The following is a 25,763-nucleotide window of genomic DNA, read 5'->3' as shown; positions in this document are numbered from 1 at the left end:
TTACAGAGAAAACAATAACATAGGTGATTGAAACAAATCAGATTTTAAAAGAAAGTTAAGGACAACCATAGGGATCACAGCAGAAGCAGCTTTTTTTAAAAAAAAAACTTCTCCTGTCCCATGGGTCAACTCCAGTGACAGAATGTCTCCAGCTGGAACTCAGCTTGCCCGACTGCTGGAACTCTTGCCAGCCCAGCTTCACTGTGATCCTTCGTTTGACCCCCACACAGACACTGCAAGGTTTTGCTTATTCTCAGACAGCAGGCATGTGAAACAAACAAAGAATTAACAAAAAATCAGTAATAGTGGACTTTACTAAAATTTTCCTTTAGCAGCTCGAGCAGGGGGGAAATTCAAAACACAGCTTGATGCCCAGCAGTCCTGCACTCAGACCATCAAAAGACCACAGAGGACTGGGAAAGGCAACTTTGCAAAGAAAGCATGGGCTTGGGGCAGTACCCCAGTATTGAGCCCAGCTCTTCAAAGATTCTTTGAAATGCCAGAAAAAGACATTCAAACACTTTTGGGACAAATTTAATTCTTTAGTTTTATTTATCTAGAAAGATAACTCTATAGGGTGCGTTAAAAGTCACTGAGCACAAAATGCATTTAGCATCAATGGGAAATCAAATTCCTCATAGTGACTGCAGAGGTAACAAGACAGGTGAATCAAGATTCTTACTTTAGTGCATAAATTCAAATTTCTCCCATGTGAAAACACTGCCCTGAATTTTCAGGGAAAAGTATGGATAAATAAATGATACTGGATAATAGCTAATTCCAGCTGACTGTGGCTTTCGCTCCCCCCTGTTATAAATAGTTTTTACCCATTTAGCCAACTGTGGTCACAACTCTATCTGCATCCAAAGATACCTGATTCTACTAATTTTTACATCTCAAAGCACTGCATCTCACTGCACCTATCAGACCAAACCCTGGCTAATGATTACTCCTTAGCGGAAACTGCTACTGTCCTGTTTGGCCATAAGCCAGTGATATCAGATTCTCCAATTCCTTTCTCTCTTTTTTTTTTCTTTTTTTCATTTTTCCTTTTTTAAATCATAAATTAGTTAAGTGCCTGGCAGGTCCAAAGCCCTCCCTACTCCTACTTTCCCCACAACCTCCCCCTTTGATTAACGTGCCAGAGCACCAAAATGGCTCTTTGTAAATCTAATTGAAACAAATGCTATTGACCCAGACACATTTGCAAGTAAATCTGGTTGGACCTCAATCAGAGAGCATGTGTTTGACACCAAATTATGTTTAAGCACTGCAGCAAGAAAAATGGAAACCGTGCTCTGGCAGATAGAGAGACAAAGGGAGGACTTAATTAAAGGACTGAGGCATATGCCAGCAAGACCAATAAATGAGATTCTGAGCTGAAAAGGAGAAGTGCAGGGCTGCCTCTTATTATAGGAATCTAGCACTAAGAAGATGTCTTGCCCTCCAAGAATACTCGGGCAATGAGAATGATCCTATACTGCTGTGAAAAGGGCAACAACCAGAGACAGAGGGTAAGGGGAAAGTTAACTACATTGCAGGAGACCTGAAAATATCATCTTGTCTTGTGATTAGGGGGTTTTTAGTCCAAAGATGAAGACAAAGAAAGCACAGTTTGCAAGCGCTGCTCCAAAAAATTTTCTTCAGAAAAGCCACAGCAATCCTACAAGTGAGTGTAATGCAGCCACCAGCCCTATCCTCACACAGATAATAATCGGCCATATATTACAGAAACAAACATGAATTCCAGCAAAAACAACTGCAGTAGAGAGCTAAATCTCCTGTACTATAACCTCATACAGCACAAGAGACAAGGAGGTCCTGAGGGGGAAGGTAAAACGCCTCCTCGTCCAAGGAGAACCAAAACATGTAACAATCATTGTTTGCTATGATCCAACAGAAATAAAAGCGTTATGTCTTGCAACAACTTGGGAGGCCAGAAGAAGGTTGTTCTTAGGCAAAAAAAAAAAAACACAACAAAAACCAAAACACCAAAAAACCCCACAAAACCCCTTTTTCATTCCTACTACAAATGGTCTAACACAGCTCATCACTTTTATTTATCTATGCTCATTTGCGTGTGATATTTATCAAAATAACTATGCCAATATAATCCCTAGTTTAAACATTATTGTATGTGTTGGCACGGTAACAATGGCAAAGACCATGAGCTCTGACCCTGTTCTAAAACTACTATGCTCTGCATTTGAAGTCTTCTTCACGTCTCTTACTCTTTATCCACTTTCTATCACAGTGATACTTCACTGTTTGTAATAAGTAGATCAACTGAAACTGGAAAATTGTTTCCTACACCTTTCAGAGCACTCTTGAGAATAGCAAACAAACCTCTCCCCTAAGGGTTAAACAAACCTCTCCCTTAAGGGTTAAATAAACTTGATGAATGCACAACCAAACCTCCTAGGCTGGCATGTCTCAAAGAACTTTTCAGACATAAATCCTCTGATCTAGCCCTCCCAGAAATCTGTGCATTCTCTGCCATTGTCAGCTGGGTTCCCACTGAAGCAAGGCAGGTGGTCTCACAGATCAGTGGGCAAGTTGTGCCTCTGATGTGTTTGATTGTCACGTTCATAAACACAAGTTATGCCAGCAGCGATAGCAAGGCAGCGGAGGAGGGGGGGGATTCGATACAGTTCACAAACTGCAGCGCACAACATTCATCAGCACAAACAAACCCAGTCCACAGCTCTCCAATCCTGGCTTTCACAGCAGGGACAGACTGCTGCCAATGCTGCCCTGTGTCCTGCCTCTGTTTTCTCTTCAAACCCTGTATCTCCAGAGCAGGTACTATTCTTCTGTCATTGTGACCTACTGGAACATGTGGATACAGCCTATAATAAACCTTGACCATTCAGGACGCCTTTAGAAGCATCTCAGAGAGATACACTCTCTCTTTCTTGAGGGGAATTGAGTGTCAAGCATTTCTCTGAAAAGAGACAATTACACAAACTACATCAAATGCCTTAGACAATTATATATCAGGTAAGAGTAAGCAAGAATCCTTACCAAGTAAGAATACTAGCACCTGAACACAGCAAAGAATGTAGATAGGAATGATTTTCAGGTAAATATTTTTCCACTGTGGCACTAAAGTACCAAGCAGAAGTGTGAAAAATATGCAAACATCATTGAACTACTCATATAAGCAAGTGCCTATCAGGCAATGATCTCCATCCACATACCATCTCCTCCTAGCATACAAGTGAGTATACAGAGAAGTGCTTTTTAAAACAAAGCAGTAAAAAATTTTACTGTGATTCTTCAACACCACACAATTTTTTAAAATGCATATTTGGTTGAAACCTCTCCTCTCACTGAAATGCTATTCCTGAGATGAAATTGGAATATTTAATAATTCACTGAATTGTGCAAAAGAGATGAAGAACAGTATTCTATATTGAAATTTTAACACAGAAACTCAGGAAAGTAAAATGTTATTATGTAACCTATAATTTGGAACGGTAAAAGATTGCTCTCGCCAAGAAATTGCAAAGAACTTCAACCACCTCTGGAGACAGGACTCTTTGTTTTATGCTCGATAAAGAATTACACCATCAATCCCTGGCACCCTTATCTTGCTGCTGTGTCCTAGGTCAGAGATGATGCGAAGCAGACTACCACCTACTGCACTGCTCCAGCTCTTGCTCTGTCCAGACATCAGCAAAGATGAGAACCCAATGGATGGCAACTGGGGACTCTGAGTTATGAAGGGAAAGAAAGTAAAAAAAAAAACCAAAACAAACAACACAAACCAACACTGAAAAGAGAAAAGAAAACTATGTTTGGTACCTTGACAGATACTAACAAGAATAGAAACAATAAAAAAGTCCCTGCTGCGAAAAACTCGTCAAGTAGGGGATGATGCATACCATGCAGACCTCATGCAGTGTCCTCCCTCAAAGATGTCACAATCCTTGTCATCTTTGCTACTGTAATATTCCTCCAGGAGAAGAGAGCTTAGCTGACACCCCGCCAGTCATCCCAATGACTGCTGACAGCCTCAGGGAGCATATGAATGGGAAACTGATGCCTGCATTCAAAGGCTGCTGTCAAACCCAGATAATAAACCCTGCTGCAAGGCAGCTTTGCCTAAGCACGTGCATACCTACAGGATCCATACATACACACATACATTTACATATCCTCGGCTGTATCCACAGCGATGAGAGGGAGACAGAGTTGAGTCTGCACGATTCAAGCAAGCCTGGGGTGGTGTTGTGAGGCACAATGTGAGCTTATCCACATGACAGCTGCACTAATCCCTTTGATCTACAGTGACTGCGCTGCTTCGTTGCTATATTATATAATAATATAAATTAAGATCAGCTACAGTAAACAATAATGTAGCATGAAATACAGTCAATGTTTGTTCAGTGGACATTACCAAGACAGACCCAGAAATAGCACAGCACCTGGAGAGAGAAAATACTGCCCTGAGGTTTTGACATGAAATTACTGAGCAGGACCTACCGGATGCTACTCATCCCCTTATCCTCATAGTCTGATCTTCTTTCCACAATTTTGGACAAGTTTCATAGCAGCAAAAGCTGAGCCTATGCCATTCTCACTCCACCTCAAAACAGGAAGATGCCAGTAACCCTTGGAGATTTGACTGCAGTCAAAACTGCAGTATCAGTTTCCCACTTGAATGAACCCAAATGGGCACTTGACTATCTGCCTGCACTTGCAACTTCCCTGCAGGCAAATGCTAAGGACACAGCAAAAACATTACTCTGTGTTCCCGGTGGCTATTTGACTAATAACAGTAAGAAAACTCAAAGGAAGGAAAATGCAGTATGACATTAAAGCAGTTCAGCTTCTATACATATAACTTTTTAAAAGTTTGCAGGAGAGGATATCACTTGTTTAAATTCTTGGCAATATGCCATTACTGAAGATGCTTCTTTACCACATGTCAGTGGCAGGGATGAGGGCTGCTGACTTTGAGGGATGCAGTTAGTTGTCACTGCAATATTAAAAGTACTCCTACATTTTTAATTTCATTCAATCTTCCCTTTTTTTTACTGAAGAAAAAGAAAAAGGATAAAAGACCTAAACCCTTTACAATCCAATACCATGAGTAATGTTTTATAAAGGAATCCACAGGAGTTCATGTGTTTTGTTACTGTCCAGGGCACTATGGAAGCTGACGACCAAATTGCCAATTTATGGGCTATGCAGCCTTAACCCAGCTAAGCAGCAATGTATTTAATGCAGTACAGATCTAATTAAATATTCATAATTTGGGCTGTAATTTGGTCAGACAGTGGTTTACCAAATATGAAAATCAGTCTGCCTCCCTGCAGCAAAATATACAACAATATTCAACTTTAAAAAATGTGACAACAGTCAACACCATTCAATGAAGGGCTTTCCTCCTACTTTCTCTATTGGACCATCTGGGTTACCCAGGACTTGATTACCTACAATAACAATTCACTTTATCCTGTTCCCAAAATAAACCACAAAAAAACCACGTCATGAGCTATAGAGGCCCTATGATTCTCAGGCAACTAGCTCTGATTCAGTTCAAAATCAAGGAAAGCAGCCAACATTAAAAGTTAAGTGTTTTCAGCATGCCACTGCACCAAAGATAGCTCTAAAGAATAGGAAAGTGTTCTTCAAAGAGTATGTGGAGCAGTCATCTTCCCCAGCACTGACAGTGAGCCATTTCCCACATCATGACAAGGAATTCTCTAAAACAGAAGAAATTGGACCCCTCCTATCAGGTTACCTAAGTAAAACAATATTTGTTTATCAAAAGTCAGCCACATACCAAAGGCAGTCTTGCTAAAGAGAGTGAAATCAGAAATTTCACATTAAAGTTGCTCTAGGCTGAATGATGGATATGACGTGCTTGCTCTGGCTCAGTAAGGCCTTGATAGTCAACACCATCATGTGGGCCCATTCTTTCAGTTCCTGGTTCAGTAGAAGACAAATCCTGAGAAACATGCTGAGACAGCTAATGTCACAGCTAAACACCACTGGCTTTTACAGGAGCACCTTTTTAGAGGAGACCTGCTGACTACGTTTCTTTTGATGCCACCCAAGATACAGCTTTCTGGGCTGCAAGCATGCATTGCTGGGTCACGTGGAGTTTCTCATCCACCAGCATACCAATGTCCTTCTCCTCAGGGCTGCTCTCAATCCATTCTCCACCCAGCCTGTATTTGTTTTTGGGACACCAAACCAGGTGCAGAACCTTGCATTTGGCCTTGTTAAACTTCATGAGGTTCACACAGGTCCACCTCGCAAGCCTGTCAAGGTCCCTCTGGATGGCATCTCTTCCCTCCAGTGTGTTGACCATATCACACAGCTCACTGTTGTCCACAAACTGGTTGAGGGTGCTCTGTCCATGACACCAATAAAGATGTTGAACAGGCCTGGTCCCACTACCAACCCCTGAGGAACGCCACTTGTCACTGGTCACCACTCGGACATAGAGCCGTTGGCCACAACTCTTTGAGTGCTACCACTCAGCCAATTCCTTATCCATCAAGTGGTCCACCCATCAAATCCATGTGTCTCCACTTTAGAGACAAGGGTGTCATGTGCTTTCCACAAGTCCATATAGATGACATCAGTGGCTCTTCCCTCATCTACGAACACCATAACCCTCTCATAGAAAGCCATCAAATTTGTCAAGCACAATTGGTATAAATATTCACCAGAAGAAGAGAATATGGGATCCCTTTCCCTTGTCTTCCGGGGCTCACCAGTAAACATCTGGTACACCTCCATAAGAGCTGTCAGAACTGTAGACAAGCACAAAGTACATTACAGACACACGCAGGCTAAGTGGCTTTCCAACAGTTTGTTGGAAATATTAGCAAAATCAAAAACAAAGTTTCTTTCTTTAGAGGAGGCTCTGGATGGCAAAGCAGTTCCTGAATCAAACTGATGGAAAGACATACAGAGTTCCAGAAAATGAGTAAATGACAAAGCTACAATTTATCTTGTTCAGGGACCAAGGAAAGGATCAAGAAACTAAAAAACAGTCTCCTCACTATTCTTAGAGGAATTGCTCAGCATCCCAGAAAGGGCTGTGACAATGCAGGCTAAATCACAGCTACAACTGGAAGTGAAAGACTGCAAAGCAACTGTAAAGGGAATGTAAACAAACATAAGGAGATCTTGCTGCTTAGCCATGTTACTGATGCTAATGCTGCTGAGCTAACAAGCCACCAAGAATATACAGCACCTCTCTAAGGAAAAGAAAACCAGAGCTTCACAGGTGGGGGCTGGCCTCTTTTCCCAGGCAAGTAGCTACAGGGCAAGAGGAAATGGCCTCAGGCTTCCCCAGAGGAGGTTTAGCCTGGGCATCAGGAGGAATTTCTTCATAAAAAGAGTGATCAGGCATTGGAATGGGCTTCCCAGGGAGGTGGTGGAGTCATCATCCCTGGAAGTGCTCAAGAAACAATTGGACATGGCACTCAGTGCTATGGTTTAGTTGACATGGTGGTGTCCATTCAAAGGCTGGACTCAATGATCTTGGAGGTCTTTTCCAACATTAATGATTCTATGATCACCTACAGATGCACAGGATTCAGTGGAGCCTAGCCGCATGCTGCTTTTGAGAGCAGGCACTCTTCCTTTCAACTCTGAGGAGACTGACCTTCACTTCACTCTCCATCTCAAAAATGTAAGTGGGATCACAGCCACTAACAAAAAGCTGATCCCTCTCCACAAAGCATACTCAGTATTCTACAAAGCTCTGTCACCAAAGAGCTGACCCTGACCAGCACTGCACAGAGGGGATCTCGGACTGCATGATATAGCTATGCCACTAGAAAGAGGTATTACTGTCATATCCATTTACCTTTTCTAGCTCCTGGCAGCACTGGTATGCTGTCAGGAGGAAGAAATGAGATAATGTTCACCAGCAGACCCTTGCCCGCTGCTGCTCTCTGGACATGACAAGCCCTGTCATTTCTCATATGTGAAAAATCAGAGTAATAATGCCTCTCCCCTCCAGGATGATATAGTAGCATCTGCACAGATAGAAAAGAGCAGCAGCATCTTTGGTGTTCAGTACAGCATGCAATACATGGATATCTAGAAAAACAACAAATATCAGAAAAAAAATCACTTTTTTTTTTAAATGCCATCTTTTATCGGAGGATTTCATACATGGAAATTGGCTCACACTGCTATTGAAAAATCCATAGAAGCTGGTTTCTCACTGTTGGTCCTTTCAATAGCTCTGCCTGCACAAGTCAGAACTCCCACACTAGGTACCTCCAACTATGAACCTGGTACAGGGAGCTGGTGCTCACACTACCTGTAACGCAGACTTTTCTCTACTGCTGGAGTTGAACGAGCTACAGGCAAAGAGTGCTACTGTCACTGGTGCTGATCAGTTCTACCAGCTGGAGAAAGGAGAAAGCAACGTGGAAGGTTGAGACACCCAAATCCTCCTGTCAAGAGGTAAACTCTTCCTCCTCCTTGTCAACAGGGCTTTTCCATGTGCAAAGCCATCACCAAATGAATGCTCGCTCGTGACTGAAATTCTCTCAAAGACTTTATACCACACTAACATCTAACAAGGAGTCAGACATTGGGCAGGAAGGCTATCCTTCTACCCAGAGAACAAAGCTACAGAGCAACATGCACGCTCCCCATCCATCAAGCAACTCCTGCTTCGACCAGCTAAGAGTCCTATGAGTATTGATGAATAGTATCTCTTTGCGAGTTTGGCAACAGTACCACACAAATAATAATAATAATAGTGTTGCAGTAACCACAAAGCAAAGCCCATCAGTGGTTGCCTTATGAAGATGCAGAGGGTGTTTAGCCAAAAGTATCTTAGGTGTTTATGTACTACTTCTTGTCACTGCTGAATATGGAGAATCTTGTTCCTTGACAATTCACTTGCTACATTCCAGGGCACAGGTCAGTTCAAACAGTCCCCAGAAGAGGTACTGTGATGTCCTGAATAAATTGTGCAAAATCTATGAATGGCTCTGACACCTGCAAGAAAACAATTGCACTAGGAGAGCTTCAGCTTCCCCTGAAATGCATTTGTACACATGTATATTTATGTATGTGTATACATATTTGCAGGAAAAAATATATAGGAACCAATTATATATATATAACTTATATATATATAATATATATATAAAAATATATAACACCAATTTAACAAAAAATGTGATCTAGTAAGTCTGTTTGTTTAATAAACCAATGCAAACAATGGTAGTTTATCAAAGGAGAATTCAATTCCTGTCTTGATCTGGAATTCACACCAGAGGAAAGAAAAACACTCAACAACAAAAACCCCCAAACCCTAACAAAATCTTTGGCTGACTGAACATGAAGAAAATATTTTCTCATCGTGTACCACAGCATGCAAAGACAAGGCACAAAAAAATTCACTTGTGTTATCACCTCTTCCTCTGCTATACTTCTGTTCAAATACATTGTATACCAATGATCACCCTCAAGGGTGATATTTAATTTTACTCATTTCAGAATTAGCACCATCACTAGCTATACGCAAGAATTCATAAAACCTGCAGTCCAGAAGTTTGTCTTCAACTGAGTTCTTAAACTGGCAACTGCACACACACACACACAAAGAGACAGACAGCTTAAACTAACAGGAAAAAAATTAGAAGGACTGGTCCACAGAGAGTGGTCAGCAGGCAGACATCACCAAAGAAAAGAGAGAGGAAGAGGAACAGAAAAAAAAAGAAGGGAGAGAGGGGAAAGAAAGAAGAAAAGTGCATTTTTATGACAACATTACAAACCCTCTGATTGCTCTAATTACACCTAAAGGAAAAAAAAAAACCAAAACTTGCCTGCTGGTATCAAGTGCATGAATAATTAACTGGAAAGGAAGGAAGGCAGCAAAATTGCAAGCAACCCAAACAATCTTAAGTTATGGGCAGGTTCTCTGGAAAGCAGGAAAGCACATAATTTCTTGTGTGTTGTGGTATTTTTTTCCATTTTCTTCCCTTCTTGCATCTCAAGTGAGCTGAGATGACTTTTCTTCTACTCCTCCCCCACCATTCTTGGCCTGTGGGAAGCTACCTCGCCTTGTGATGCTTATATTTCTTACTGTGACTTAGCAGTTTGAATGTACGCTGTCTCATTCTACAGACTGTTTGGATGAGAGCAAGAGGACTGACAGAAAATGTGTACAGTAATATCTGAGACTTCAGTAGTCACTAAAAACATACTTGGACTCTTTAAATGTAGTGGTGCCCCTTCTGCCAGCTCTTCTAAACAGAAAGGGCTTGGGCCCCAATGTCTTGACCCACCTCCAAGCTTCATAATGATTTATAAAAACAGGTACCATGATGCATTAAAGAAAAATGAGGCATTCTTTTCGTTTTCTCCCTAAATTGTCCCTTAATTTTGAAAAAGTAATCCTCAGGAGTTTGGCCATAGAATATAAAGTAGAACCAAAGTGTTAGGCTTTGGAATTTATTCTAAAAATACAAACCCACCTAACTAACCAATCACATAGGAAAGAGTACATAATGGTTTGATCTTGTACGGTAGCATACACAGTAGACAGGTGAGTCAGTGTGCCATCTCTGGAATTAACAGTGTGCCATCTCTGGAATTAAAGGAAACAAATTAGCCAAAGATGATTAAATAAATTTCTTAGATAAAGCTTTTATGTTCCGTATAAACAAAAATTAAACAAACATTTCTGGAAATACTAGTAGAATGTTATAAAGGAATTAGAGGGAATAAGGGAGGGGGGGTAAACTCATTAAATTATTAATGACTACAGATGATGAAGTATTAAACATAATTTCATCGATTTTGCTGAAACATCAACAAAGAAAAAAAATAGTCAATTCCAACCGAAAGGAATTAATAAAACCTAGCAAAAGTTGTACCTTTCCATCCTGAAGCAATGTCTTTGCTGATCTATAGGAATGAAAACATTTGTTTGCAATTAGTCAAGGGATCAAAAAGAAATCTTGATTTTATTTTCTGGCATGCCAGAACAATGCTGTTATCAGTCACTTCATGTCTGCAGTGGGCTAAGGGCTAAATAAAGCTATTTTCAAACTATGGATATTTACCATAGTAAACAAACATATTTATTACACAGCAGGCAAGGGGAAAGAAAAGAACAAGGAGGAGAAAAAGAAAGATTGAGAAAGAGAGGACCTTATATCTATTTATTTATTTATTTAATCTCTGGAAGTAAAAGCTTTTTGGAGTGCAGAAATCCAATTGCTACATGCACCATGATGGATTAGCTCTGGTAAAATGAAATAAATAGCCATTCATCTTAGCACTTGCATTGGCACTGGGTGTACCATGTACAGAAATAAAATGAAAAGCCTACAGACAATCCTAACCTGGGGCCACACACACAGTAGGAACATTTGCAAAACAGTTTTGGTACTAGAGCTAACTCTGAAAGCCCTTTTGGAGCCTCACACCAGTTCTATTTGAATCAGCCACTTTGTAATTCTCCTCTCTCTGTATGGATATTCACACAGAGAAAAGCATGTACGTAGTCATCTGTCCTGGAATGACTGAGGACTTTCCCCTCAAAGGTTCTCAAGAGGTGTGCCCTTCAAAGACCCTTTGTAAATGCTGTAATACAACTTCCACACTACCACCACCCAATGCTGTGGCACCATTTTATTCTCTCCTTTAAAGTCTCTTCTAAATATGAAAATAGAAATAACCCTCTTGAAACAGCAAGTTAAAGTATCTTAAGTGTCCTCTCACACTCTTAAATTTTCTACTGCCTCAGATCTATTGATCAGGGATATATTCCCCTAAGGACAAACAGGACTTCTGCATCTATGGCAAGAGAATTAAGAGAAAAAAAATTAGTCTTGCTGGAATATGAACTTATGGGTCCAGGGTACTTTCCATTTTGATGCTGAGAACCCTGAGCAATGATCCTCAGTGAAGTATTCCATTTTCATCTTCACTTGGAGAAGAGAAGGGTTGAGAAAGCCCATATATTCCACATCTTATGCCAGGGCCTTTAAAACAATTTTAAGAACACCATCACTGCTAGCAATGAAGCAGGTGCACAAAAGTAGGGATTCAGCTGAACAGAAAGTTAAGAGCACAGATATTGAGCAACTCGGTCATGGCAACACATTTTCTCTCTAGACCAGCCAGAAGTGACTCGCTATTCACGAAGCCAGATGCTCACTCTCACTTACTGACTCCTGAAACACACCCCCCTCCTATCTTCTTCCCCAACAGATGTAATTAAACACCTTCAGGACAAAACTGTTTTGTTATTTGGTTTCTTCTTTGTTTGTGGTTTTTTTTCCAAAGCACCTTGTCCTCTATCTCACACCAGTTTTTATTGCTTAGGTGAAAGAAATTTAACGACTTTTCAGCAGTACAGTAATTACAATCCTGGTGGAGTCTGTACAGGCAGGAGGTCACTAACACCTGAGCAAATCTGATTCCAAACAGCATATCTCCATTCACCTGAAACAGATGAGAACTGCAGTCGCCTCAGGGTATTCATTCTGCACTGCCTTGCATGAATGGAAGCGTATGTTCCTCCTCCTCATGAGTGAATGTTTGTCAGAAATTTCCTTTTCCTAAATCCCTTGTTCTACAGCACTAGTGGTAGAACTGCACTTGTCCCATCCTCCTCTCCTCTGCTCTGTGAGAGGAGGAACAAAAGAAGCTTAGATGATAAGGTCAAGGGCTGTGGAAAGACAGGGACTTCAGAGAGAAAACCATCCTCCCCCTAAGGCTATAGAAGTGTTACAGAGCCACATTAGGAAGCAGAAAAAGAGACCTTGTTTGACATGCAGAGCAATCAGAGAAAGGAGAAAGCTCTGCCTACAGAAAAAATAGGAAATTAGAAGTAGCAACAGAGAAGCTTCCACTAACTTATGCACTTGAAAAGACAGAAGTCTGTTTTCTGTCTTTCCACTCCAGACTCTGAAAAAGGTGGTGGGGTCCTAGAGCCACAGGTGCTTCAGCAGCCCTCTACAGAAAGAGGAGTCCCAGTCCACACAGAACCCATGACTCCAGTCTCCTAACAATGAAATAATCCAACCATCCACAGTGATGAAATACAGAATATTTCCTAAGGTACAGTATCCTAATATCCTTCTGTTATCCCTCCTCCTCTGAATAGAGACTTTCTAATCAGAGTGGCATGAATAGTAAGCTGTGAGTAAGATGTAGACGATTACTCATACATAGAAACTCTGCTTAGAACAGACAGTTCCTGATAAGCTTGATTAATATTATTGTAATTTAGAGATATAAAGTTAGTTCCTCTGAGGATTTCAGTGTATATCAGCTTCAGTTCACATATTCACCTAGCACTAATTCTATTGGTGCATTTTATCACTGAAACACAGCTCCCATTAAACAAACTTTGTAAACTGTACTTAGCAAACTGAACAAGCTTCCAAACACACACAGTCCTAAAGATCTGTGTACGAAAAGTTCCAGCAGACAAATTTCTAACTTGTCAGCCTCAGAACTGAGCATGTGCCTAGCTGCTGCATCCTTCTTAAATGCTCTGATTACATGAGATTTTGGCCAAAGGTGGCTTTGGGCTCTTCCCAGGACTAAGGATCTGCTGAACAAACAGTGAAACTCTCAGGAAGGAAATAATTGAAAATACACATCAGCATAATCCAAAATTTTATGAGTCTGTTCTTGGCCTTTCTCTTTCACTCAGATGTCCTCTTCAAAGGCAGACATCTAATGAGCATCCAGTGGCTGTCCACTCCCTCATGTGACAGTAAGTCTGCCATTCACCCAGTAGCTTTCAATGATCACCCAACATTTTCTGAAACCTATGCAGTTTTGTTTTACACTATCATATACTTGTCTCATTTCAACCCAGAGGTGGATACACGGCTTGACTACAACTCATTAATTGCTTCAGGCCCTTCTCCAATAAAGGTGCTAGACAAATGCGAGTTGTTAATAGCACAGACAGTGCCAATGATCAGCAGTGAAGGCTAGCACTTCTGACTATCAGGGACCTCCCTCTACCACACTGTAACACCACATCTGTTGTAAAACAGGAGCAACATATCAAGCCATTATGCTGCCACAGAAAAATTCAGTGTGATGACCAAAGAGGTCACAGATTTTCCTAAGACCTAAAGCATACCTACAAGCAACACTAAAGACACGCAGGGTTGCCTCATCAAAAAGCGGGATGATCTCAGAAATACCAGTGTGCCAGAGAGCTGCTAGCAAGCACAAACTGAAGAGTGGCTAGATTCTGCCAGCTGGCTCTAAAGCAGCTTCGTAGGGTAGGACACAACTTGCAGATGATGGCAGTTGGGAGTAGGAAGTGTGGCCTAGCAGCCTGACAAAAAAAGGCTTTCTGTGGAAATGCCTCCAAGTGTACAGTTCAGTCTACTGAACTGAGAGTAAGAGAATAATTTTATTGTGAGTAGCAGTTGACAAGACTTCAATCCTTGCTTTTACAAACAAAATGACTGCTCAGTGATATAGGGCAAGCCAGAGTGGCTGCATTTGAAGTCCATGGTTCATTCATATTCTGTGACAGATGAAGAAAATATAGTTAGAATTTGTGACAATTCCTGAAAGAATTTATTTATCATTTGTAAAGGGACAAGCACACTATAACCATAACCAATGGCAACCATTTAGCACGTCTATTTCACTCAAAACCGATAACTTTAACAATGTATTTTTGGCCAGCTCCATAACAAAGAAGTGAAAACAACAAAGTAAAGGTGTCAGTCTCTGAAGCAGGGTGATTCTTCAACTCTGATTACTCCCTAGTATATGTCATCTCAAAAGCAGACCCACCGACTTCCAGGTGCCTTCAGACTTTTGGAAATATTAAGAAGATGGCATTTCAACTCTGAAACACATCCAACCAAGATAGGCAAACAAAGCAAGCAGAGAGAGAGGTAAAATTTGAGAAAAATCAGACCTCCAAGTTTCCATCTTAATTTGCATATTCAGTAGTCGTACACTAGTCTCTGTGTGCCAGGACATGAGGAAATTATTAGCTAAATAAAGCAACAGAAACAGAAACAACTGACATTGGTGTATCTAATGAAAATGCTTCTTCGTTAAAAACAGAAAAAAAATAAAGGTGTGGAGAAGACTGTTCTCTGTAAAACTGTCCATGAGATGTTTTCTCTGCATGTGGAGAGCTTTAAAGTTCTATAAAGTTTATGTGGGTGGACCTTGCCTTCAGATTTGAGGCAGCCTCATTCAGAAGACATATTGCATGACCTCCTCCAAACATAACCTCACTTTTATTCTACCTCACTGTCATTACCCCTTAATCTTAAACGTAGGTTGAAGCGAGCAGCTGCCTTCTATTTCTTGAAAAATTAAAAACTAGCTTTTGGCAAACCAGAGCACTTCCATATAACCCTTAGAGATCATCAAACTTATTCCACTTTCTTTGCTGCTGGTGGTGGGGAAACAAAACCCTCATGTGATTTGCTTGGTTTGATGTTTCAAATTTTATTCTTTGAAGCCTCATAAAGACATCTGTATAGAAGCAAAAAGAGGAGTGTTGTAGCTAGGATTTGGTGTTGCTTATGCCATATAACTAGTAGCCTCACATTTTTTATTTGATGCTAGGCAGGCAAGGGGAACAAGGATAACCAGTGGATAACACAATTAAACCTGTACTCTTGCAAAGTTACTCTGGACCTGCAGAGAATGCAATGGATATTTTAGCCTCTCTATTGCTTCCTCATTCTCACTTGGTAAAGAGATTCCAAATTCATCCCTAACCACACAGTATTTAGGGTGGCTAATGTTTTAGCAACTCATTTCTTCAGGTCATGAGAGTCTCTTTGAACTGCAGCCCTGATATTTGGCATATCAATGGATTCCACTACCTAGTATTACCAGCAAATTTAACAAGAGGGATTATTCTATCCTACTACCTCATTATTCATGAATCCATTAAGCAATATCAGCTCCAACACTGACCCCTTGGGAACACCACTCTCTATGGCAAAACACAGGTATTTTTTTCCACTTTACTGAAGAAACTGCTCTACATGTGGAAGATATGGGGGTTGGAACTAGACAATCTTGAAAGTCCTTTCCAACCCAAGCCATTCAAAGACTCATCAGTTCTGTGATGAAGAGATAATCTCATGAAGAGATTGGCTGATGAGTTGAATCTCATCACACCTTTGCAGGAGAAGAAACAGCACAGATCAGATCCACTTTATAAATTTATTAGTTATCAGACACCCATGTCCATTGTTTCTGGCCACATATTCCTAAAAACCTAATGAAGATTTTCCAAAGAAATAATGAGGAAATCTGGACTCTGACATGAGCCATTAATTACAGAGTTAATAAAAAGTCTCTACATTATTTATTCCAAGCTCTGCAGCAGAAGTACCACTTTCTCATCCAACATGAACAGTTTTTGCTTAAAGTGAACACTTACCACCATAATATCCTTATTATTATAAATAGATACTTTGCATTATTTCTGCATTTTTCAAAGGATATTAAAATGTAGTTGGAAACATCAGCAATCAAGTCTCCCTGCAACAGAGTTGTAATGCTAGTTGCAATTGATAAAGTGCAGCCACTTCTAGGGTTGAAAACAATACTTTAATTACCATATTCACACAAAAAAAACCCCTGATATTACATTATACTGTACATCCAATCCAAAAACGTATTAAAACTCTGAAATTTGTATTTAATTAAAGCAGTTTATGGTCAGACAATGAATCTTCACACTAATGGCTTTTGAACAAAAGATGAAAGCAACTAGTTGCAGGATGATCTGGTCAATTACTGCCCTGCCTGTGGATTCTTTATGGTGGGAAAAAAATGGGAAAATTTCATCAAGCAGAAGTCTTCAAATTATAGCTCAGAGGTCTGAAATGAATAGGCAGTATCTTTAAAAGGAAAGAGAGTACATCTAATCTGAGACTCCTGTACCTGGGACAGTGATAGAGCTGGACTGTAGAATGAAGTCTCAGAGCTAAGTCTGAGTTCAGAATACTCTACTATGTGTTAATACAGAAAACTGCTGGACCAGCAATTTTGGCAATTTTTGATGCATATCTTGTATATGTATTACTGTTCATGTATAGCAAGTACTGTGGTTTTATTTTGTTATGTTTCTGCTCTGAGAAAATTTGAAGCAATAAAACATGACTGACTGACATTGTGTCTCCATGCCACAACGCTGTGCCACAGCATCATGCCACCTGTCACCACTGCTGGCTACAGAAGACTAAGTCTTCCACTAATATTCCCCCCCAATTATCCATGGCTCAGTGGTCAAAGCCCTCTGCATTCTCAGTTCCACTAGGGATAATCTCCTGTATGACTGTACTGATGGGAAATGACAGATTAGAAGGGAGACCACACGATTTTCAGTCTGAGCAAGGTCTTGCTGGATTGTTCTCAAATGCTCCAGGCTTTCCTGGCAGGGTCATACAAATTATCTCAACACTCACACTGCAGGAGATGCCTGCAATTTAAGGCTGCTGAGGAATCAGGTGAACCAGAAAAGAACAATGATCCCAATTTTGGCCCTCATTTACAGGGAGAAGTAGATGGGAAAGCTATGTGAAGGAAAAGGTTGATATAATAGATTTGTCTCAAAAATTGAAAATTATTGCCAGCTTTGCTTTCTGAAACCATGTCATTACTAAAACACTAGATGCAGCAACAAAGAACTACGACCAAGAAGAACCTTGCTGAAAAGAGAGATGGATTGATCTTGGGTTTCTGGCCTGTCTCTCAGTTACATGGCAAGTGGACTCAGCAAAGTGTCACTCCTGCTCCACACCTCAGCTTCCCTGGCCACAATGACAAGAGTTATAACAGCTAGCAATTTTCCAGCAGCATTAGAAATTTATATGGACATAAAAGAAAGTTCCTCAAATTGCACTTGCAGAACAACAATGAACAGTTTTAATCCTGGTGCCTTGCAGAGCACTGACTTGACATACACACCAAGCCCAGGGATGGCTCTAGCCCACACTTCTCTGTTATAAAGGGCTGTACAGAGATGTTCTTGTAACACAGGAGGTAGTGACATGAGCTGGCACAGAACAGCTTACTTTCTTTAAAGCCCTGAAGTGATCAAAAGATCTGATGGGCACCACAGAGCATCTAAAAGGGGTGAGAGCCTTTGGGAGCAGCTGGGTACCAGCCACTCTGCAGGCACAGCTTGCAGATCCAGCAGGTTGTCCTTCTGTGCAGCCCCCATTCTCACATTCTCAGCCCCTCTCTGCCAGTTGCCTCACAGCTGGGTGGGAAATGCTGGCTCAGACTCACTGGAGACACAATGGCAACATTAAAAAGAAAAAAGAGTATTCTGCTCCAGAAAAATGTAATTAAACAAAATCCTCATGCCAGTTACTCTTTCTCTAGCTCGGCATTCATTGCGCAAAAAAAACCCCCAAAACAAACACCAAAAAAAAAAAAAAGAAAGCAAAGAACCCACCAGTACATTCTTAACACCATATTAAGTTTTATGTCCATTAAATTTTACCTGCAGAAAATAAAACAATTTGTCTGTTTTCTGTGTTTTCATAATGCATTTTTATGCCTCTAGGTGTCTGCCTGTTTAGACTCTAGGGGCTGTAAAAAGTATTCTGTACACCATTACCTGAATAAACACCCTATAAATTACAACTGATATTTATCAGCCTCATGGCAATTTCAACACATTAGAAATAGTATGACTGTATTTAGATAGATAAGATATGGGCAAAAGATTAGCATTCAGAGATGTCTAAAAAAATCCATGTCTGCTATTCTAGACAAAATACATTCACACATTACTTTAATTAACTTTTCCTACATTTGGAATCCCACCAGGATACAAAGCTAGCAGGAATTAAATGCAATCATATTTTCACCCAGCCTGATATTTCACTGGAACCATTCAAATCAATTTACCCAACAGAGACATTTGTCCCTGGCCTGTCACTATGGCCTGTACTGAGCCTCCTGCACTTCTTTATCTTCTGGCAGGGCCATCATAAGCAAGCGACACAGATGGTGATGTATGGGAACTCAAATAACTTATAAATCCTCCATCCCTTCATCAGCCATCAGCCTGAGTGAATTTACTCCAGTCAGCATTGGCAAAGACTCCCTTGCTGCTCTCAGGAGCAAGTCAGCTCTAAGATGACACGTTCTTCAAGGTAAAGCTCCTCGTTGCTTTTGGGAAAAGAAGGCACTGCAATGGGAAGGAATGACCAAAGACCACATCCCTGAAAGGTAGTGATGTGCCTAAGTATCAGCAAGTCTCTTCCATGTATTCAGATGCTTCTCAAGTGTCTAGAAATCCAAACTAAGGATTTCTCTCATAAAAAATTAAGAGCACAGTTATTCCGCTGACCAAACTTTAAGCCACTACCATTTTAAAACACCAGGAATAAAAAAAGAAAAAAATTAAATTAAACCAAAACCCAAAAAAGCCACCACCCAAAACCAAATCCACACCTGTTTCTAGAGTAAACAGTCACCTGCAGTTCAGGATAACAAGGAAAAAGATTGAGTTATTACAAAAACTCAGAGGAGCAGTGAAAGATGTGCAGTGCATCTCTCTCCTTTTTCAAAAAGGTTGCCTGGGGTTTCTTGCAAGGTCTTTTTGAACACCACTAAGGAATGTCACAGGTATCCATTTCACATAGCCAAAAGGATAGTAATTGAAGAGTTGAGCAGCCATTTAGACGGCTAATGCAAAAATCCTTGACTGGCACGGTGCATAGCTGGCCAGCTGGTTAAGACTAGTAGAGACATTTTTGCATAAAGCATTTGACATGCCAACATTGGACATTTTAGATACATATTAACTCTTATCCTCCCTACTATAGCTGAAAGCATCACCACTGCACTGGTTTATTTGATTAGCAGATATCACAACTGCAAAACTCCACTGCTTCTCTCTTCCTTTTCAGTGAGCAGTGGTGTGGACACCAGAACTACAGCACCATTCTCCATTCCAGGGGCCAGATCTAAGAGGAAGCTTTGTCATGGCAGGTCAGTCTCTTGCTGTAAATGGCTACATGCCTACAACTACTGTGTGCTCTGCATTTCTCTTTGTAGACAAAGTGAAGTTGTAGCCCTAGCCCACTCCCTGGCACAGCATATATGCTGTTCAGCTGATAACTAGTTTGATTGTAGGTGAACATAGATTTCATATTCCAAGCATCCTGTTATCCACTTTATTTGCATTTGCTAAATCACAAATTATCCAAAAGCTCCTTGATAGCAAAAAAGAAATGTTCAAATGCTTTACCACAAAAATACAGGATTTTGTTCAACAGCATATTACAAGCATTCATTTATGGCAATACGGTGCAATGATGTGTAGTGTCAAGTTCAGTGCAAAGAGGTGCATTGTCCCTGAAGCTTCTACCAGAGTAAGCAAGACATCAGGTAAACCTGGTGCATCGCACAGCCAGGATCAATGATTAGATGAACTATAGATCTATTCTGAAATATCTCTACAAGTTTTCTTACCCTGGCACGATGAAGAGAGCAGAGATATGGGTGCTTTCCAGCCACCAGCATTGTCTTTATTTCATGCACACAAAACTTTGGAGCAGTGATGATAGGGGTAGTGGCTCAGTTCTGAGACACAGCCAACCTGCTCCAGCCCAGACACCCAGGCTATAAACTTTACACAGGATTTTCCAGTCATCAGCCTCACAAAAACAGCTTTCCAGACATTTTCCACATGCAATTGTAGTTCAAAGCACAACACATCAATACAACATAGCTCTCTTTATTCAGTTAAAGGCAAAGCCTTAGGCATTTAAAGCCTAATTTCAGTTTGGAAAAAAGTTTAGGTCAATATTTATGACTTAAGTCTCTTTCCTCTAAAAAGTTCAACTATAGGGTTTTCAAACAGACATCGTTCAGCCCACGGTGCTCTGCCATCCGCCTCCCTCTCCTGCAGCCGTTCTCAGATGTGCATGTGCAGGTACACGTATACACTTATCTTAGTCATTTCATACCATCATAAAAGCAGCAGTTTCTTCTTTCCCATGCACACATCTCATTATCCATCCTTAGTACACATCTTGAGTAATGCAATTTAGTTCAATGTCACCAAGAGAAAGACATTCCTCTGGGACTGTCATTACCATAAACCACAATCTGCTGCCAATTTATATGTCCTTATCCACCCCTTGTTTTAACTTTTTTATAAAGCATAACCAAGTGTTCTGCACCCTTGGTGTTGTCACTTATTTTTACATCTCCAGAATTCTTTCCCTCTTCCCCCTAAAATCGCACTTCACATTTTGCCTCCCTGTTCATCTCTGTATCTTTCAACCCCAGCATCACAGCACAGTTCTGTTGCCCTGTCAGTGCCCATCTGTTCATCCTGGGTTGACTGCCACTGGACAAATCTGCTTCCCTGGTATGTTACAAGTAAATCAACCTCTCCAGTCCACATGAAGCTGTGGCCAGTAACCTGAGAGGGCCCTTCTGAGGTTGTCAGGTGAAGCAGGACAACCAAAACAGGCCACCAGAGTGATCGTAGTTGTCCCATATGAATAAGCCATCTCAAAGCATGATCCTACACAAGTTCAACAGTTGAAAAGAGTTAAAGTTCTTCAGGAGATTTTAACATCTCTACAGCAGAGACTGCTTTTACTGCTTGCCTGTATAGTCCTCTGGCACGAGTATAATAAGGTGTCATAACAGATTATGGAAAGAAGATAGAGTCTTCAAGGGAAGATCTCTGGAAATTACCAATATTTCTATTTTGCTAAAAAAAAACCAAAAAGAAAAACTATTAGAAGGAACTACAGAGATTTTTAGCAGTAGGTTTAATAAACAGGTTCAAATCAAATGTACCCAATTCAGGACATGGTCTCTGAGCTGGTAGTTAAGTATCTGGACAATGGCTATTACTAATATAAGACTGCATCATATGTCTATTAGGGTTAAAAACCTCATTTTTCATGAGAACTTCATAAAAAATATTTGGAAAATAAGAGTAGCAGACGCTTGTAGAAGGAGAAATTTCTGGATTTAAAACCAGAAATATACGGAACTTCAAAATTTTAAAGGGAGGACTTTTATCTACATAGTAATTGAAGCTTGTCAAAAAGGTTAGGAAAACAATTTAATGGAATGCAAGGTGGCTTTTGCCTCATGCATACAAAGAGAAAAACCTTTTTAGCTTATGAGAAACAGCTATATATCTCGATTTCTGTAAACTAATATATTTATTTGCTATAATTATGTTACTTCTTGAGCTTTAATAAGGTCTCTGCTTCACTAAGATTCCTATCCCAAACTAATTTCATGAAGATATTGCCAAAAAATCAGACAATCTCTGAAAAGAGGTGCTCCAAGCAAATTGCATTCCTTCCAGGATGCTGTAAATGAACCCAAGTTGTCCAGGTGGTGCTGCTCACAGTACTGAATCATTCACAGGCAAGCCAGCACTCCAATGCTGTATCAGTTTTTTGAGTGTTCTTACATTTGTGTACATTTCTGTTGTACACTGTTCACATCAGTTCATTGAACTTCAGGGTGGAAAGCCTTTAAAACATCTTAATAATACAACAGCATGTCTCCTAAACCCTTGCAGAACTTCTGGCAACAAAAGGGAGGGCACATCCAATTCCAGCATGACCAAATACATTTTGCCTCCCTGAATTCTTCTGCTTTTATTATTGTGTGGAATTTTCCTTCATCTGTTTCTTTAAATGGTCTGAGTGGCAGTGCTATATACTACTGATAATCTGTCATAGTCTATCCCAAAGGTGTGGAGAATTATCCTGGTATGTTGCTGGTCCAAAAAGAACTTTGGAATAAAAAGTGCTACCGGAACAGAAGTATCAGTGATCATGTGTTACTGAAAGATTCATAGAGTCTTTCCAACACTTTACTCCTTCTACTTTATGTCTCTGAAAATTCCTACGTTGGTTCCATTTTTGCTAAGTTTTAGTGTTCATGTTTTGCAGATGCAAATGATAATGGGAGCTCCAGAAGGAGGAAGAGTCGTGCCCTAGAGTGCACACAATGACCCCTTAGTTAGGCAATGGGACTTGGGAATCTCATCCCTTTAGCATGGAAATCTTCACAGGGAGAAAGACACCACACAGAACAACAGCCTGATGTGCCTGAGCAGAACCCAGCTGCTGATTAGTAGCTCCCCTTGCACAGAAAGCCCAAAAATGTCACATGTTTCCAACATTAAGATTTAAATACTCCAAGAACAACAAAATAACACAAAAGAGACTGCTAAGGGGGAAAAGCCAATGCTATAACTGTAGTTGAAACGAGTCATTCTTTGTACCAAGAGATACTATGAAAAAGGCATTAAAAAAATAAATCACTGTGACTTGTTTTGCTCACCAGTGCCATTCATCTGTGTTTAGCTCTTAATTCAAATTGGGTTGAAAAACAAGACTCGTCAGTTTTGAATCCCGGATCTCATGTAACAGTAAGGGGAAAGTCATAGAGTTATTAACAGCCAAGCAGTAAAGAAAAAGGAACTCCATAAAGGTGGTACATTGCAGGCAATAAGAGACCATTTTGCTGCTTCGGGATTTCAGCAATGCTGTGGGAAAGCTTATATATTAAAAAAACCCCCATGATTATTGACTTTTGCTAAGACTTATTGTTAGGTCTTTTTCTTGTATACTTGTACTTATTTATCACAGTCTGTAAAAACCAATCATGAAGTGCAAAAACGTTATAATTATTTTATAAAGGGTTATACATCTATACAGTCTAATTCTGCAAACAGCTTCTCAATATCTGAAAAGCATTATACATAAGAAATGGCATCCTGTTCTTTAGACTGAGGTCACACTGCCTTTTTTGGCATTGGACAACACCATAAAGGCCTTCGTATTCTATAGCATTCACACTCTTTTTCCTGTTCTATGAGCTTGGTTATTCAGCATTTTCCCTACTAGACAGGAAAATTTCTACACTCCAAAAATTATATACTTATCACTTGATGTGAGCCCCATTTGGGCAGACTAGAGAGAAATAATCAAAGAAATCAAGAAGTATGCCCACTCAATTAGGCCCCTTCAACAGTCCAATTTTCCTTCAACAGTCCAATGCTTCCCAACACTTCTTGCTTTCCTTGTTCAGGACTTTACAGCCTTGGGAACCATTTACACTCATGCCATATGTTGTTTATTTTTATATGTCACCCCGAAATGCTACTCATTTATACCAGTAAGCAGTAGATTAGCTAGCAGACAATTCCTAATCAGTCTTCCTTTTCAATAGCATCCACATTATCTGCTCAACACATGAGGATCCTTTAAGAGACTTCCCTTCTTTTAAATGAAATAGCTGACAAGTGACTTTACTCTGTTTCTCTGAAATGGTATAGGGCCAAAATCGGCTTATCTTCTGGATTGTTATCCTTTGTCTCTCCCCAGTCCCTTAAAAAAAATAAAAATCATCTTGTCTTGCAGTTCAGAACAACTGGCTAATGCTGCAGACCTGTATCCATGGAATAAATTCAGCATTAGAGCAAACTTCTGAGGTACCTTCCATACGTCAGATTTCTTCTTTGCATGCCCTTTCAGAGAAGAGGCAGGAGTCCCTAACATGCTGAATCTGTTCTGTCTTGGCTTGCTACCAAACTTTCCAAGAGAAGTGATAATCACTTGATCCATTGTAGAGAAGTGCAGAAAAAAAGGTTCTCAAGAAAAGAGAAGTATCTGGGTTTCCTACAGAAAAAATAAAAAAACAACCCTGGATTTCACCAGGATGCCAAAAGAGCACATACTTTGGGACCACATCTACCCTAGAGTCCCTCCAACCCCTTGAGCTGTTGCAGGTTTTTACTCTTCCTTTTGCTTTTCTTTGCCCTTTTTCCTCAAGACATGCCCTCAGCTTCCAAAAGAGAGAGACTGAATAATCTTTTAGTAGCTGACAAAAACAAGATCTTCCCACAGGCAATCATTCAACCAGACTATCATTTATTCTCTATCTTCTTCATACAGTTTCAAAACCCTGAATGGCCCGGCAGCCCTTTATGCTCTTCCTTACCACACATCTGAGAGACATGTAACTGCTATTAGCTCCATTGTGCTAATATGGGCTACAAAAAACAGTGCAAAGGTGGGTTTAATCGACTAAATTAATACATCATCCTATTTACAAAGGTGTTTATAAGTTTAGTTCATAAGCAATAGACAGTAACAAGCTTAAAAGATATTTATTTTAGAATGAGATGACTCAGGCCTTGGAGATTCTGTTGTTCTTCCCTGATAATAATGGGAGTTTGACTAGTTCAAATATGCCTATGTGTCAGGTATCTATGTAATCCCCATAAGAGCAAGTCTACAGTGCAACCAAATCTGCCAAATTTCACCAAGGTTTTCTTACCAAGAAGCAACTCTGCCAGACCAACCAGGCACCACAAAGCACCTCTAAAAAGGACAGCAGCAGCGCTCTGCAGCTGCTCATGGAAATGCTGGGAGAAAAGGATGTATTCCAAGGCTTACAAACATGCCTTAATTTGGTCTTCTGCCAGCGCTGTACAGCCCTTACCATAATTATTTACCCCTATTTCCCAAGCATCAAAGAAGGCAAAACTTGCCAGAAAAACCAGTAGCATAGTTTGGATAAGAGTTATGCTTCCACAAAATAATCAGAAAAAAAAAATACAAAAACTTTTTCAAAAAGTCATGATTGTGCTTTCTGAACATGGATAAATGCCAATGCATGTACAATACTGGTCAAGAAAAAATAACTAAAACAGATGCACAGAAAGTCTACCAGGGGACAGACAAGCCTATCTGATAAAAAGAATATTAAAAGAGCTTGACTTGTTC

General features: G+C 40.3%; 1 protein-coding gene across 13 annotated transcripts in view; it reads right to left on the bottom strand.

The window, feature by feature from the left end:
- The window catches only part of LOC108505488 (neurexin-3), a 915,200-nt gene that overhangs the window by 386,927 nt on the left and 502,510 nt on the right, over positions 1-25,763 (bottom strand). The window contains exons 16-17 of one of the 13 annotated variants that reach the window (XM_017831548.1): positions 10,875-10,905; positions 10,482-10,585 (exon numbers count right to left, since the gene is read on the bottom strand). The exons of the other annotated variants lie outside the window; for them this stretch is intronic. Coding sequence (XP_017687037.1) covers positions 10,549-10,585; positions 10,875-10,905 — 68 coding nt within the window. The 3' untranslated portion in view covers positions 10,482-10,548. Of the gene's footprint in view, positions 1-10,481; positions 10,586-10,874; positions 10,906-25,763 lie in introns of those variants that run through there. 13 annotated transcript variants of the gene reach the window in all.

This window comes from Lepidothrix coronata, unplaced genomic scaffold (genome assembly GCF_001604755.1).
Source record: "Lepidothrix coronata isolate B3197 unplaced genomic scaffold, Lepidothrix_coronata-1.0 Scaffold192, whole genome shotgun sequence".
In the NCBI taxonomy this organism is placed as follows: Eukaryota; Metazoa; Chordata; class Aves; order Passeriformes; family Pipridae; genus Lepidothrix; species Lepidothrix coronata.
Note: the sequence above shows the minus strand (reverse complement) of the source record. Positions and strands in the feature narration are given on the sequence as shown.